General features: G+C 39.1%; 1 protein-coding gene across 1 annotated transcript in view; it reads left to right on the top strand.

Moving 5' to 3' along the window:
• The first annotated feature begins 11,445 nt into the window (after positions 1-11,445).
• EPHX4 (epoxide hydrolase 4) overlaps positions 11,446-13,736 on the top strand; it is a 35,588-nt gene continuing 33,297 nt past the window's right edge. The window contains exon 1 of the mRNA XM_040232329.1: positions 11,446-11,676. Within this exon, the coding sequence (XP_040088263.1) occupies positions 11,446-11,676 (231 nt within the window). The remainder of the gene's footprint in view (positions 11,677-13,736) is intronic.

The following is a 13,736-nucleotide window of genomic DNA, read 5'->3' as shown; positions in this document are numbered from 1 at the left end:
TGTGGGGTTGCACAGAGTCAGACACCACTGAAGCGACTTAGTAGCAGCAGCAGCAGCAGCAGCAGCAATGAGGCCAGTATTACCCTGACAGTAAAATCAAAGACAGTACCAAAAATAAGTAAAAGCTGCAAACTGTTATCTCTAATCTCAGCAAAACACTAGCAAACCAAATCCCACAGTGTATGAAAAGAATTATCAACCCCAAAACCCAAGTTATACAAATTGGAAATGAATAAAACTCTTGTTTTTGGTGTGGCTTTTTCCTTAAATTTCTTTAGCTTTAATTTTCCAAAATATTAAATAATGGAAGCAGGAATCATTTATAATTCCAATTTTAAAGAAAATGGCTGCAGTATTTCACCATACACTATTTTGGGGGTAACTATAATGTTTCTAAACTATAACAGTTTCTAAATAATTTTAGCTTTCAGTAATAGCTAATGGAGATCAGCCCTGGGTGTTCTTTGGAAGAAATGATGCTAAAGCTGAAACTCCAGTACTTTGGCCACCTCATGCAAAGAGTTGACTCAATGGAAAAGACGCTGATGCTGGGAGGGATTGGGGGCAGGAGGAAAAGGGGATAACAGAGGATAAGATGACTGGATGGCATCACCGACTCGATGGACGTGAGTTTGAGTGAACTCCAGGAGTTGGTGATGGACAGGGAGGCTGGCCTGGCGTGCTGTGATTCATGGGGTCACAAAGAGTCAGACACGACTGAGTGACTGAACTGAACTGAACTGAACTGAATAGCTAATGAATTTTTGCATGTGACTTTCTACACACACAAAATCCCAAGAAATGTTAAACCATAGTTAATAACTGATTTAAACAGGGTCACAGGATACAAAGTCAACATACAAAAATCTGATCTCTATATGCTAATGAGAATGTGAAAACTTAAAAAATGGAATATCTAGGTATACACTTAAGAAAACATACAGGAACTGTATGCTGTAAAGTACAGTTATGGAACAAATCAAAGGAGAAAGACCTAAATAAATGAAGTGACAACAGAGTAAAATGTCAGTTCTCAAAAGCATACCCTACCAAAAACCCAACAGTTTTTCATAGACAAGTTTATTCTAAAATGTATATGGAATGGGAAGAGGATTAAAATAATTAAATATTGACCCAAAAAAGAATGACATGAGGAATCATTCTGTGTGATATTAAGACTTCCTATAAAGCTACAGTAATCAAGAAACCAGAGATCAGTGGACTAAAACAAAGAACTTACAAGTTGAACCATAAAAATATGCACAATTGATTTCTGACAGAGGTGCAATTCAGTGGAGGGAGAAAGGAAGGATAGCCTTTACAACAAATGGTGCTCAGACAACTAGATATCCATAAGCAAAAACAAAACAAAACAAAAAAACGAGAATCTCAACCTAAATCTCACATTTTATGCAAAAATTAACTCAAAATGCATCTTGAACTTAAGTGTAAAATAAACCATAAAACTAACAGGAAAAAAAAATCTTCAGGCTCTATGGTTAGAAAGATTTTCTTTTAGACTTCATACCAAAAGCATGATCCGTATATAAGAGATTGATAAATTGGATCTCTTCAAATTAAAACTTTTGTCCTATGAAAAGATAAGCTACAGATTAGGAACAAGAATATATACAATAAAGAACTCTCCAAACTAAAAATTTTAACTAGAAAGTGGGCAAAAAGACATAAAATTTACTCAAAGAGAATGTACATATGGCATGCACACATTAAAGCATGTTCACCATCACTGGCCATCGGTGACATACATATAAACCACAGTGAGATACCACCGTACACCTATCAGGTTAAAAAAGAAAAATAGTGGCAAGAATGCTGCCAAGAATGGAGAAAAACTGGGGCACTCATACATTGCTCATGGAGAGAGAATGGTACAGCCGATGTAGAAACCAGTCTACAGTTTCTTACAAACAAAACATGCAAAGCCATATGACCCAGCAATTGTACTGGGCATTTATCTAAGATAAATGATAACCTACATTCACACAAAAACCTGTACATAAATGTTCACAGTAACTTTTTTTGCAATAGTGAAAAACCGGAAACCACTCAGATGTCATTTAATAGGTAAATGTTTAAAGTGAAGTCTCTTAAGTTGTGTCCGACTCTCTGTGACCCCATGGACACCAGGCTCCTCCACCCATGGGATTTTCTAGGCAAGAGTACTGGAGTGGGTTGCCACTTCATTCTCATTATATACATATGGTGGAATAACAACACCAAAAAAAAAATTATTGATATATACAATAACTTGAATTTATAAGGAATTATTATCCTGAGTAGGAAAAAAAAATGCCCTAAGGTCATATACTGTATGATTTCATTTATATAACACTTTTGAAATGACAAAATTTTGGCAGTGGAGGACAGATTAGTGGTCAACAAAGATTAGGGACAAGGTTATGGTTATTACAGAGCAACGTGAGGTGTCCTTGGGGTAATGGAGTTTGACTTTGGTGGTATGTACACAAAGCTACATACTACATATATGACATAAATAAAAGCTAAAAATACACTGGATAAAATATATGCAAATTCTATTGTTTCTCTTATGACTGGATATAACTTTATGTCATTTAAAATGTCAGTGTAAAAAAGGTAATACTCAAAAAAAAATAACACTGTGGTAATCATTTCACAATATATACAAATACCAGGTCATTGTGTTGTACACTTAAAACTAATACAATGTTATATGTCACTTATATCTAAATTTTCTAAAATTGGGGGATCAGGCTTCTACTTGGGATCTAGAAAATGGGAAAAAGCACTTCTCACATCATTACAATGAATTAAAAAGCCAGAAATCTTTACATTTGCAACTTTTCTTACATTAATCTGAGGGCTCATATTGCAGAGTTACCTGAAATTTAAGAAGATAAATGCACCAAAGGAGAGACATGACATAAGCACTGGCTTACCTAAGGTCAGGTCAGTCGCTCAGTTGTGTCCGACTCTGTGACCCCATGAATTGCAGCACGCCAGGCCTCCCTGTCCATCACCAACTCCCAGAGTTCACTCAAACTCATGTCCGAGTCGGTGATGCCATCCAGCCGTCTCATCCTCTGTTGTCCCCTTCTCCTCCTGCCGTCAATCCTTCCCAGCATCAGGGTCTTTTCCAATGAGTCAACTCTTTGCATGAGGTGGCCAAAGTATTGGAGTTTCAGCTTCAGCATCAGTCCTTCCAATGAACACCCAGGGCTGATCTCTTTTAGGATGGACTGGTTGGATCTCCTTGCAGTCCAAGGGACTCTCAAGAGTCTTCTCCAACACCACAGTTCAAAAGCATCAATTCTTTGGTGCCCAGCTTTCTTCACAGTCCAACTCTCAGATGACCACTGGAAAAACCATAGCCTTGACTAGAGGGACCTTTGTTGGCAAAGTAATGTCTCTGCTTTTTAATATGCTATCTAGGTTGGTCATAACTTTCCTTCCAAGGAGTAAGTGTCTTTTAATACCATCAAATGCTACATAACCTGGCAACAACAACAACAACAGATCATCTGAAAGTTGTAACAAATTGCTAAAGTCTGGGTGTGTGTTAGCTTGAGAATATAAAACCCTTGGCTCTTCTCCACAGAACTCCTCAGTGAGGTGAGGTAAAGTCGCTCAGTCGTGTCCGACTCTTTGTGACCCCGTGGACTGTAACCTACTAGGCTTCTCTGTCCATGGGATTCTCCAGGCAAGATTACTAGAGTGGATTGCCATTTCCTTCTCCAGGGGATCTTCCCGACCCAGGGATCGAACCTGGGCCTCCTGCATTGGAGGCAGATGCTTTAACCTCTCAGTACTTACAGAAAAGATTTAGGTGGGGACAGGACAGGATGAGGGTTCTGAGTAAGCCATCCTCTTGATGCAGGCCTAGAAGAGCAGAGCAGCAGATGCAGGAAAAGCACAAAGACTGCCCAGAACCTTTTCCCCCATTTTCCCTAAAAATTATAAAGCTTAAGCTTCTGGAGGAAGACTAGCAAACTCTTAACAATTTTAGGGCATAAATGAAGACCCCCTGCAACTAGTGGGAAGGAAATAGAATTAAAACTTGAAATCTTGGGAGATGTGCAGGAAATCCATTGTGGGTTCAGACCATTAGAGATATCCTGTCACTGAGGGCAGGGAAGAATCATTGAGAAGGCATCACTAACATCCAAAGACATAGTACCTGCTGACATGGCTTAATTATAGGACAGCAGAGAATGCTCCTCACTTCCCTGCACTTCTTACCATTAGGATAAAATGCATTCAGTAACAAGTAAAAGCAGTCTACTGCAATCAGAGGTGCAAGAGCATAGAGTATAACACTAAGCATAAAGACTTAAAGGCAAGCATGTAGCAGCTGTTGAGAAAAAAATCACTGGCAAACCAAGATCTATCTTCATGGTACCACCAGAGATTATTAAAAATCTGTGGTGTGCTTAGGATAACTGTAGCAACAATAAAATTCAATTCCAGCTCAACTTCTGACTAGATTGATTTCACCTCCACAGTTAAGGCTAGCAAAAGAAAAAACTGTCCATTTCCAAGCTTAAATATATATATACTTTTGTCTCTTGCTTTATACAAAATGTCTTTCAACAAAAAATTATGAGGCATAAAAAGAAGCAAAGAAAAAAAAATCCTACTGTTAAGAGACAAAGCAATCAACAGAATCAGACTTAAAGATGACACACAGTTGACTATCAGAAAATTTTAAATGACTATGATTATTACAAGCTGTAGAGGAAAAATAGACAATGTGTGATCAGATAGGTAATTTCAATAGACAGAAATTATAGGAAAAAGAAAACACAAGTGCTAGAAAATAAAAAACATGGTAATAGTTAGGAGGAATGACTTTGAAGGCCTCATCAATAGAATCAACACAGCCAAGGAAAGAATCAGTGAAGCTGAGTTTAGATTAAAAGAAATTACTCAAACAAAAAAGCAAAGAACCTAAAAAAGTGGCACATGGTAGGACCAACACAACAGAATATCCAAAAGCTGTCAGGCAATATTAAAGTCTAACATATGTCTAACTGGAATCTCAGAAAGAGACGAGAGAGTGGGAATGGAGAAATATTTGAAGGGACGTCAGCTGAGAATTCTCTAAAATTAATTTGTATTGAGAGAAAAGAAAAACTAGTTTTTCCTTCTCTTTAGTAGGGAAAAACCCTCAGCTCTTCCTGCTGTGTGTCTAATCACCAAATGTGTGTGGCATTCCCTACAAATGAACAGTTCTCTGTGACCTCATCTAGGTGTCCTACAATTTAACTCAATTCTAAATGTATTGATATCTACCTGGAGATAGTATCAGATCCCATGGGTTAAGGGCTCAGTCCCAGAAGACTGATGCACATTTCAGAGGCCAATCATAAGTAGCAGATCCCTACATGACCCACAGCTTGTCTGGGGTAGACAAATCAGATTCCCATGGATTCAGTTATTTGCTAGAGCAGCTATAGAACTCAAGGACACATTTATGTTTACCAGTCTATTAAAGGCTATAGTAAAGGACACAAATGAAGAACCAGATGATGAGACACACAGGGCAAGGTCTGGCAGGGCCCCAAGCACAGTAGTTTCTGTCCCTATAGAAATGGAAGTGCATCACCTTCCTGTATGTAGATATGTTCACCAACCTGGAAGTTACCCAAATGCCTTCATCACAGAGGCATGATTAGCTCCATTTCCAGTCTCTTTCCCCTTTGGAGGAGGGAGGTAGAGCTGAAAATGCCAAGCTTTTAATCACATTTTGATCTTTCTGGTGACCAGCCCCCATCTGGAGCCATTCAGGAGCCCACCCAGAATGTCCTCATTAAAACAAAAGATCCTCCTGGGGCTCTTATCACTAGAAATTTACAAGGGTTTTAAGAGCCCTGTGTCAGATATGAGTCAGAAACCAAATATTAGACTAACACATGCTCTTAGTGCTCTTATCACTTAGAAAATTACAAGGGTTTCAGGATCTATCTGTCAGGAACCAGAGGCAAAGATCAATATATTAATGTATTTTCTATTGTCTAACATAATGACAGGCTCAAAAGCACAAATTCAAGAAGCTCAGAGAATGCTAAACAAGATAAAAAAAAAACACACACACACTAGATATATCATATTTAAACTGCTGAAACCAAAGACCAGCAGAAAATCTTGAGGCACCCAAAGGAAAAATAACACAATAGAGAGGAAAGAAGAAACGAATACAGCAAAATTCTCATCAGAAATTATAAAAATCATAAGAGTGGAGTAACGTCTTTAAAGTTCGAAAACAAAACCCTGTCAACTAGAATTCTATATCTATTGGAAATATTATCAAAATTGAAAGAGAAATACTTTTTCAAGCAAACAAAAAGTGAAAGAATTTATTGCCAGCAGACTTTCACTACAAGAAATGTTAAAGAAGGTTCTTCTGGTAAAAGGGATGTGATTCTAGAGGTCTCACCTGCATCTATACAATGAATGAAGAACACTAGATATGGCATTTGTTGTTGTTCAGTCACTAACTCATGTCTGACTCTGTGACCCCATGGACTGTAGCATGCCAGGCTCCTCTGTACTCCACTACATCCCAGAGTTTGTTCAATTTTAGTCCATTGAGTCAGTGATGCCATCTAACCATCTCTCATCCTCTGCTGCCCCTTTCTTCTTTTCCCTTCAATGAAAGTAATTATTAAATTCATTTTTATTGTTCATAAATGCTCCAAAAGATAACTGGCTAAAGCAAAACCAGTAGCACTGACAGAAGAGAAATGGGCAAATCCACCATTACAGACAGATTTCACCATTCTTCTCTCAGCATTTGATAGAACAGTAGGCAGAAAGTCAGTAAAGACTTGTTGGTCCTGAACAACACTGCTAACCATCTTTAACTAATTGACATTAATGTTACACTCTCTCTAAAATCAGCAGAATACACTTTTCAAATGCAGTTGGAACATTCACCAAATAGACTATATTTAGAGGGATAAAGCAAACCTTGACAAATTTACAAGAATAGGTAGTTCATAAGCTGCTGCTGCTGCTAAGTTGCTTCAGTCGTGTCCGACTCTGTGCGACTCCATAGACAGCAGCCCACCAGGCTCCCCCATCCGTGGGATTCTCCAGGCAAGAACACTGGAGTGGGTTGCCATTTCCTTCTCCAATGCATCACACCAGATTTAAAGTAGAAATTAATACTAAAAAGATATCTGCAAAATATTTGGAAATTAAGCTTTTCTAAATAACCCATCTTAAAAGAGAAAAATCACAAGAATAATTAGAAAGTATTTTGAATTGTATGAAAGTTAAAATGCAACACATTAAAATTTATGGGATGCAGTGAAAGTGTCATTTAGAGGAAAATTTTTACCACTTAGTGTTTATGTTAAAACAGAAGAAAAATCTCAAATCAGTTACTGAAGTTTCTACTTTAAGAAACTAGAAAAATCAAATCTAAAGCAGAAGAAAGAATAGGAAGAGGAGAAATCATTTACATTTAAATTTAAATGAAATCTTAAGCAAAAAAAAAAAAAGAAATCAAGGAAACCAAAGGCTGTTTCTTTTTTTAAAAAAGACAATAAAATTGATATGCCCTCTATCCAGACCTCCCACATAAAAATGAGAAGATGCAAATTGCAAATGTCAAGTGTGAAAGAGAATATTAAGATACACACACACACAGATCTGCAGACATTCAAGAAATAACAAGGACCTATTATGAAGAACTCTATGGCCAGAGATTCAACAACTTACAAGAAATGGATAAAACTCTTAAAAAATACAAACTGTCAAAGAGGAAATAGATCGTATGAATAGTTCTATAAGTATTAAGTAAATTGAATTGTATCTTAAACCCTTTAGAAAAGAATTTAAACAATAATAGCAACTCTAGGCCTACATGCTTTTTTGCAGAATTCTACCAAACATTTAAGGAACAAATAATACTAATTTTATATACCTTATTCCATAATATAAGAAAAATATAGATGCAAAAATCATCAAATATTAGCAAGCTGATTTCAGTAATATAGTAAAAATACACTATTTCATGATAAACTGGGATTTATCCTGGGAATGAAAGACTTGTCCAACATAAAAAATTTATAGGTAACCACATCAGTAGATTAAAAGGGAAAAATTATGATTATCTCCAGAGAAACAGAAAAACCTTTTACAAAATTCAACCCCCATTGTGGAGAGAAGGAAAAAAAAAACTCTCAGAAACTAGAAATAAAAAGGAACTTCCTCAATATGATAAATAGCATCTTAAAAAAAAAGTCTTCAGGGAATTCGCTGGTGGTCCAGTGGTTAGGACACCCTGCTTTCACTGCCAAGGGTTCAGGTTCAATCCCTGGTCCCAGTACTAAGATCCCAAAAACTGTGCAGCATGGAAAAAAAAAAAAAACAACTTAAGCTAATAGTATGCTTAATAGTAAATAACTGGTTTCCCCTTATGACTGAGAACAAAGTAAAAATTAACTATTTCTACTCAGTATTGTATTGGAGGTCCTAGTTAGTGTAATAAGTGAAGAAAAATAAAAGGCAAACATATTGGAAAGGAAGAAATAAAACTGTCTCTATTCACAAATGACATGATTATCTATATAGAACATCCCAAAGAATTTTTCAAAAAGCTACCAGCACTAAAAAGTAAATTTAGCAAGGTCCGGGATCTAAGACAAAAAAAAAAAAAATCATGTAAGTACCTAGAATTAGTAAGTAACTGGAAATTGAAAAAATAACATTTATAATAATATATTTTTAAAAAGAAATACTTATCTATAAATCTTACAAAATACATCCAGTATCTGTATGTTTAAAACTATGAAACACTGATAAAATAAATCAAAGAAGATTCTAAATAACTGGAGAGATGTATGTACATGGGAATCCTGGTGAGAGGCAGTCCCTGAGGTTGCAAAGAGTAGGATATGACTTAGCAACTGAACAACAATGTTCTGAATAACTCAATATTGTTAAAATATTAGTTCTCTCAAAATTGATTAACAGATTCAGTGGATTCCAATCAACAATTTTTGTCAAAATTGACAAGCTAATACTAAAATTTGTATGGAAAAGTAACTAGCCAAAACAATTTTGATAAAGAACAAAGCTGAAGGACTCATACCACATGAGTCGTAGACTTAATATTACTTGAGTACTTTTGACAAGTGCATATTGGGATTTCCCGGTTAAGACACCTGTCCCCCAATGCAGGAGGCACAGACCAGGTTACTAAAACCCTGCATGGCTCATTGCACAGCCGCAAAAAAGGCAAGTGTATACTGCAGAAGAAGACTCTTGAGAGTCCCTTGGACTGTGAGGAGATCCAACCAGTCCATTCTGAAGGAGATCAGCCCTGGGATTTCTCTGGAAGGAATGATGCTAAAGCTGAAACTCCAGTACTTTGGCTCATGCGAAGAGTTGACTCATTGGAAAAGACTCTGATGCTGGGAGGGATTGGGGGCAGGAGTAGAAGGGCACGACAGAGGATGAGATGGCTGGATGGCACCACGGACTCGATGGACGTGAGTCTGAGTGAACTCCGGGAGATGGTGATGAACAGGGAGGCCCAGCGTGCTGCGATTCATGGGGTGGCAAAGAGTCGGACACGACTGAGCGACTGAACTGAACTGACTGAGACTACAGAAAATACAGACATATAGATCAATGAAACAGACTAGAGGGTTCAAATACAGTCCCACATATAAAGTGATTTTCAACAGAGGTGCAAAGGCAATTTAATAGAGGAAGAATATTCTTTTCAACAAATGATACCAAAATAATTGGATATCTACATGGGAAACATCAATGTCAACCCATACTTTGCATCTTATGCAAAAATTAACTCAAAATGAATTATAGACCTAAATACAAAACATAAAATAAATTTTTTAGAAGGAAACACAGGTTGGGGGGCACTTGCTGACCTTAACTTAGGTAGAGATTTCTCACATGCAAGACCAAAACTACTACATATAAAAGAAAAGTGATAAATTGGATAAAATCAAAATTAAGGAATTGTGCTCTTCAGAAGTTCTTAAAAATGAAAAGACAGACTGGGAAAATATTTGCAAATCACATGATGTATGATAAAGCATTTGTATCCAAAATACATAAGGAACTTTCAAACTCAGTAAGAAAATAAGCAACTCACTTTTGTAAAAAATCGGTAAAAGATTTGGACAGCTGCTTTGATAAGAATAATACATTCAAGTGGCACTCAAGTATAGAAAGATTCCCAACATTATTATTATTGGGGAAATGTTAATAAAAATTTCAATGAGATACCACATTACACAACTCTTAGAATGGCTAAAATCAGGAATTTTTTTTTTAAAACACTATTAAGTGCTCTCAAGAATAGGACCTAACAATAACTCTCACACATTGCTAGTGTGAATTAAACTTGCAGCCTCTCTGGAAACCAGTTTGATAGTTTCCTATAAAGTTAACTGCATACCTACCTGACCCAGCAATCCCACTTCAAAGTGTTAACCCAAGTGAAATGAAAACTTACATCTTCCCACCAAAAATTTTACATCAGTGACTTTATTCATAACCACCAAAAACTGGGAAAAAACTCAAATATACCTCAACTGTGAACTGTTCCATAAGCAAGTATGGTACATCCATCTAACAAAACACGAATAATAATAATAATAATAAAACAATATATGTAACAGTATAGTTGAGTCTCAGATACATCATGCTAAAAGAAAGAAGCCAGAAGCTAGAAGTTGAATACTACATGATTCTATTTACACAATCTTCTTGTAAAGGAAAAAACCAGAGGGACAGAAAAAAAGACCAGGGATTGCCAGAGGCTTGACTTTATAACCAGACACCTAGCTGGTCAGATAACGACTCAGAACCTACTTGGAGAATAGCAACACCTTCAGATGAGCTTTGTGAATGAATAAAGAAATGTCTTTCGGGTGGTATGAAAATCGTTTACTGCTCCCCCTCCCCCATGCGCCCCATAATTCCACGATCCAGAAAGGCCTTAAACGGGGGGGCGGGGGGCAAGAAGAGGATATGAACACTGGTCAAAATGAATGGCTCTTCCTCCCACAGTATCTAGGATGGATTGGGAAAGTCTCACCTTCATTTCCCCCACAGTTTATCTGTTTTGAAATGGGGCTTTACTCCTTGCGGAAGAAGGTCGGCTCTCCACCCTTGCCTATCCGGTGCGGACCTCGCGGCGCTTGGGGTCCGCGGTGCGCCGCTCCGGGGCCGGGCGCGGCCGTCCCGAGCGCTCACTGTGAGGGTGGTAACCCGGGGCTGTGACAACGGACCCGAGCCGGGCGCTGCAGCACAGGGACCCGCGGGGAGGCGTGCGCGGGGCAGGCGACCGCGGACCGGCTGGCGGGTCTGACGCACCGCCGCGCTCGCAGTCTCGCTCAGACTCCAGAGTGCGCGCCGCTGCTTCCCGTGCCTTTGCGTTGCTGGCCGCGCCGCTGCCGCCGCCCGATGGCGAGGCTGCGGGATTGCCTGCCCCGCCTGATGGTCACGATCCGGTCCCTGCTCTTCTGGTGCCTGATCTACTTCTACTGTGGGCTCTGCGCCTCCATCTACCTGCTCAAACTTTTGTGGAGCATCTGCAAGGGACCCACGCAGACCTTCCGGCGGGTCGCTCGGGAACACCCACCCGCGTGCTTGAACGACCCCTCTCTGGGTACCCACTGCTACGTGAGGATCAAGGTGAAGGCGGGCGCGGGCCCGGCGCTATCGCGAGGGAACGTGACGGCCGTGAGAGCAGAGGCTGATCTTTGCATGACGCCCAGCCCAGCGTGCCCTAGTGTTCTCGGGGCTAGTAGGGTGCGCTGCAGGGACGGAGAAGATGCCCGGGGGATGCTAGAGGGGCGAGGTGCCACGGGAGAGGGTCAGGGGGTTGTGTGTGTCGTTATGGTCCTTGCGTGTGTGTGAGAGAGAGTCTAATAATCTGGGTCCTGTTATTACTGTCCCCTACTCCTCCACCGCAACAACCTTCTCCAACTGTAACGGGAAGCGGTCGTCTGTCACCTTTTTGCCCTTTAGAGCTCAGATAAGCTGTAGGGAATTGTTTCTGGTGGCGCCCTCCTGTCTCAGGAGACGGTCCTTGCCCAAATTTTAGAGATTGGAACAGTAAATAGAGTAAGTCATTGCAAATTAGGAGTTTATTCAGATCAGCAGAATGGAGCATTCACAGATGACCTAAGCAACATCAAACAATAAATGGTGCATGTTTGTGGAGAAGGAAGCAGCGCTATGATGCCAGAGACCAAAGGAATGGCACAAAAAGTAAATGTCAACTATTCATGCAGACTCGTTAATTGCCCATGCTTGTCCCAAGCTTTCTTACAGCCCATGATTATTCTATTTCCTGAGGCTCCAGGTGGTGAAGGGAGACGGCTTTTTGTGATGCACCCTACAAGTCTGACTCACAGGCCTTTCAAAAATAGCCTCCATGAAGGGATAGTTTTGTCACCAGGTCTGGGGTTCCTGTTAAGAGCTAGATTGCCCTGCAGCTCAGACCACAGAAGTGCATGTCCTTTTTACCCTGCAGTTGACATGAGAATTAAATGAGTTAATATTTGTAAAAAACAAGCGAAAACCAAAAATCTTATAACAGTGCCTGGTACATAGTAAAATGAAATGAAATATTTATTCACTAAATCCAGTCAAGTTCCTACAGCCTTTCATCTTCCAAGACTCACCACCAATAAAAAGAAGTTATTGAACTTCCCGGAAGGCATTCTGCAGTAGAGGGTAGAAGTCAGAGTTGTTATGTTCATCCTACCTGAGGGGGAAAATCAGTTTAAGAATCATTCGGAATTCATCACAATGACTCTCTTCTGACTTTGGCCACTTAAAGAGTTTCCCCAGAGACCTAGAACCAAGGAATAGAAAGAGCGTTGTCCTGGGACAAGATGGGGGTTCTCGCCACAGTCCTGCTCCCAGCCATCTCAATGACCTGTAGTAACATCTTTGGACCTCAGTTTCTAACTCTGCAAAAATGATAGGGTTGAACAAGATGAGCTTTAAGATTTTTTTCACGTCTGGAAACCCAATTACTTGGGTTATCTGATGTAAAACCCAGTCAGTCTCTGGGTTTTGGTTCTTGTTTTTTTACCTTACTTCCTTCTGAGTTTTCGTGTTTCTTTCTTGCTCCACTTTCCTTTCTTCTGTTTGCTTTGTATTTGCTATATTTCTGTCTCATTTCTATGATTTTTGTTTCCCTTGGGCAATCTTGTCTCCCATATGCAGAGCAAAGGTTTGAGCACTCAGAGCATTCGGCTGTTAGACATACACTGATATGACATGAGGAGCAGGCAGCCAGGGGAACTGTGCATGCAACTCTCAACTGAAAATAATGTGGGAGGGAGAGAACTAAAAATAAGGAAAGGAGGTGTGAATTATATAACTGATGGCACAGCTCTTGACGGGCAAGCTGAGAAAAGTATATGACTAGGAGGTAAATAATGGCAGGAATATAAATGCAGATCAGAATTATTTACTTGTCCTGCAGAATTTGAGTGAGATGAAGTGTGACACATCACTAAGAAAATTATGACTGTTTCAGAAGCTCATAATATAGATAAATTGACGTTGTAAGTAGAAGGTAATGTCAACAAAAGCAAATCTGTTAATTTACCCTGCTGATAAACAGTGGTTATTTTTTTCTTTCTGAAAATTAATAATACTTATTTTATCTCTTGATATGAAAAATAATGCAAGTGAAATTTTTTAATGGAATGGAAATGCTAATTGTACTTCTATAG

Source organism: Oryx dammah, unplaced genomic scaffold, assembly GCF_014754425.2.
Source record: "Oryx dammah isolate SB20612 unplaced genomic scaffold, SCBI_Odam_1.1 HiC_scaffold_28, whole genome shotgun sequence".
In the NCBI taxonomy this organism is placed as follows: Eukaryota; Metazoa; Chordata; class Mammalia; order Artiodactyla; family Bovidae; genus Oryx; species Oryx dammah.
Note: the sequence above shows the minus strand (reverse complement) of the source record. Positions and strands in the feature narration are given on the sequence as shown.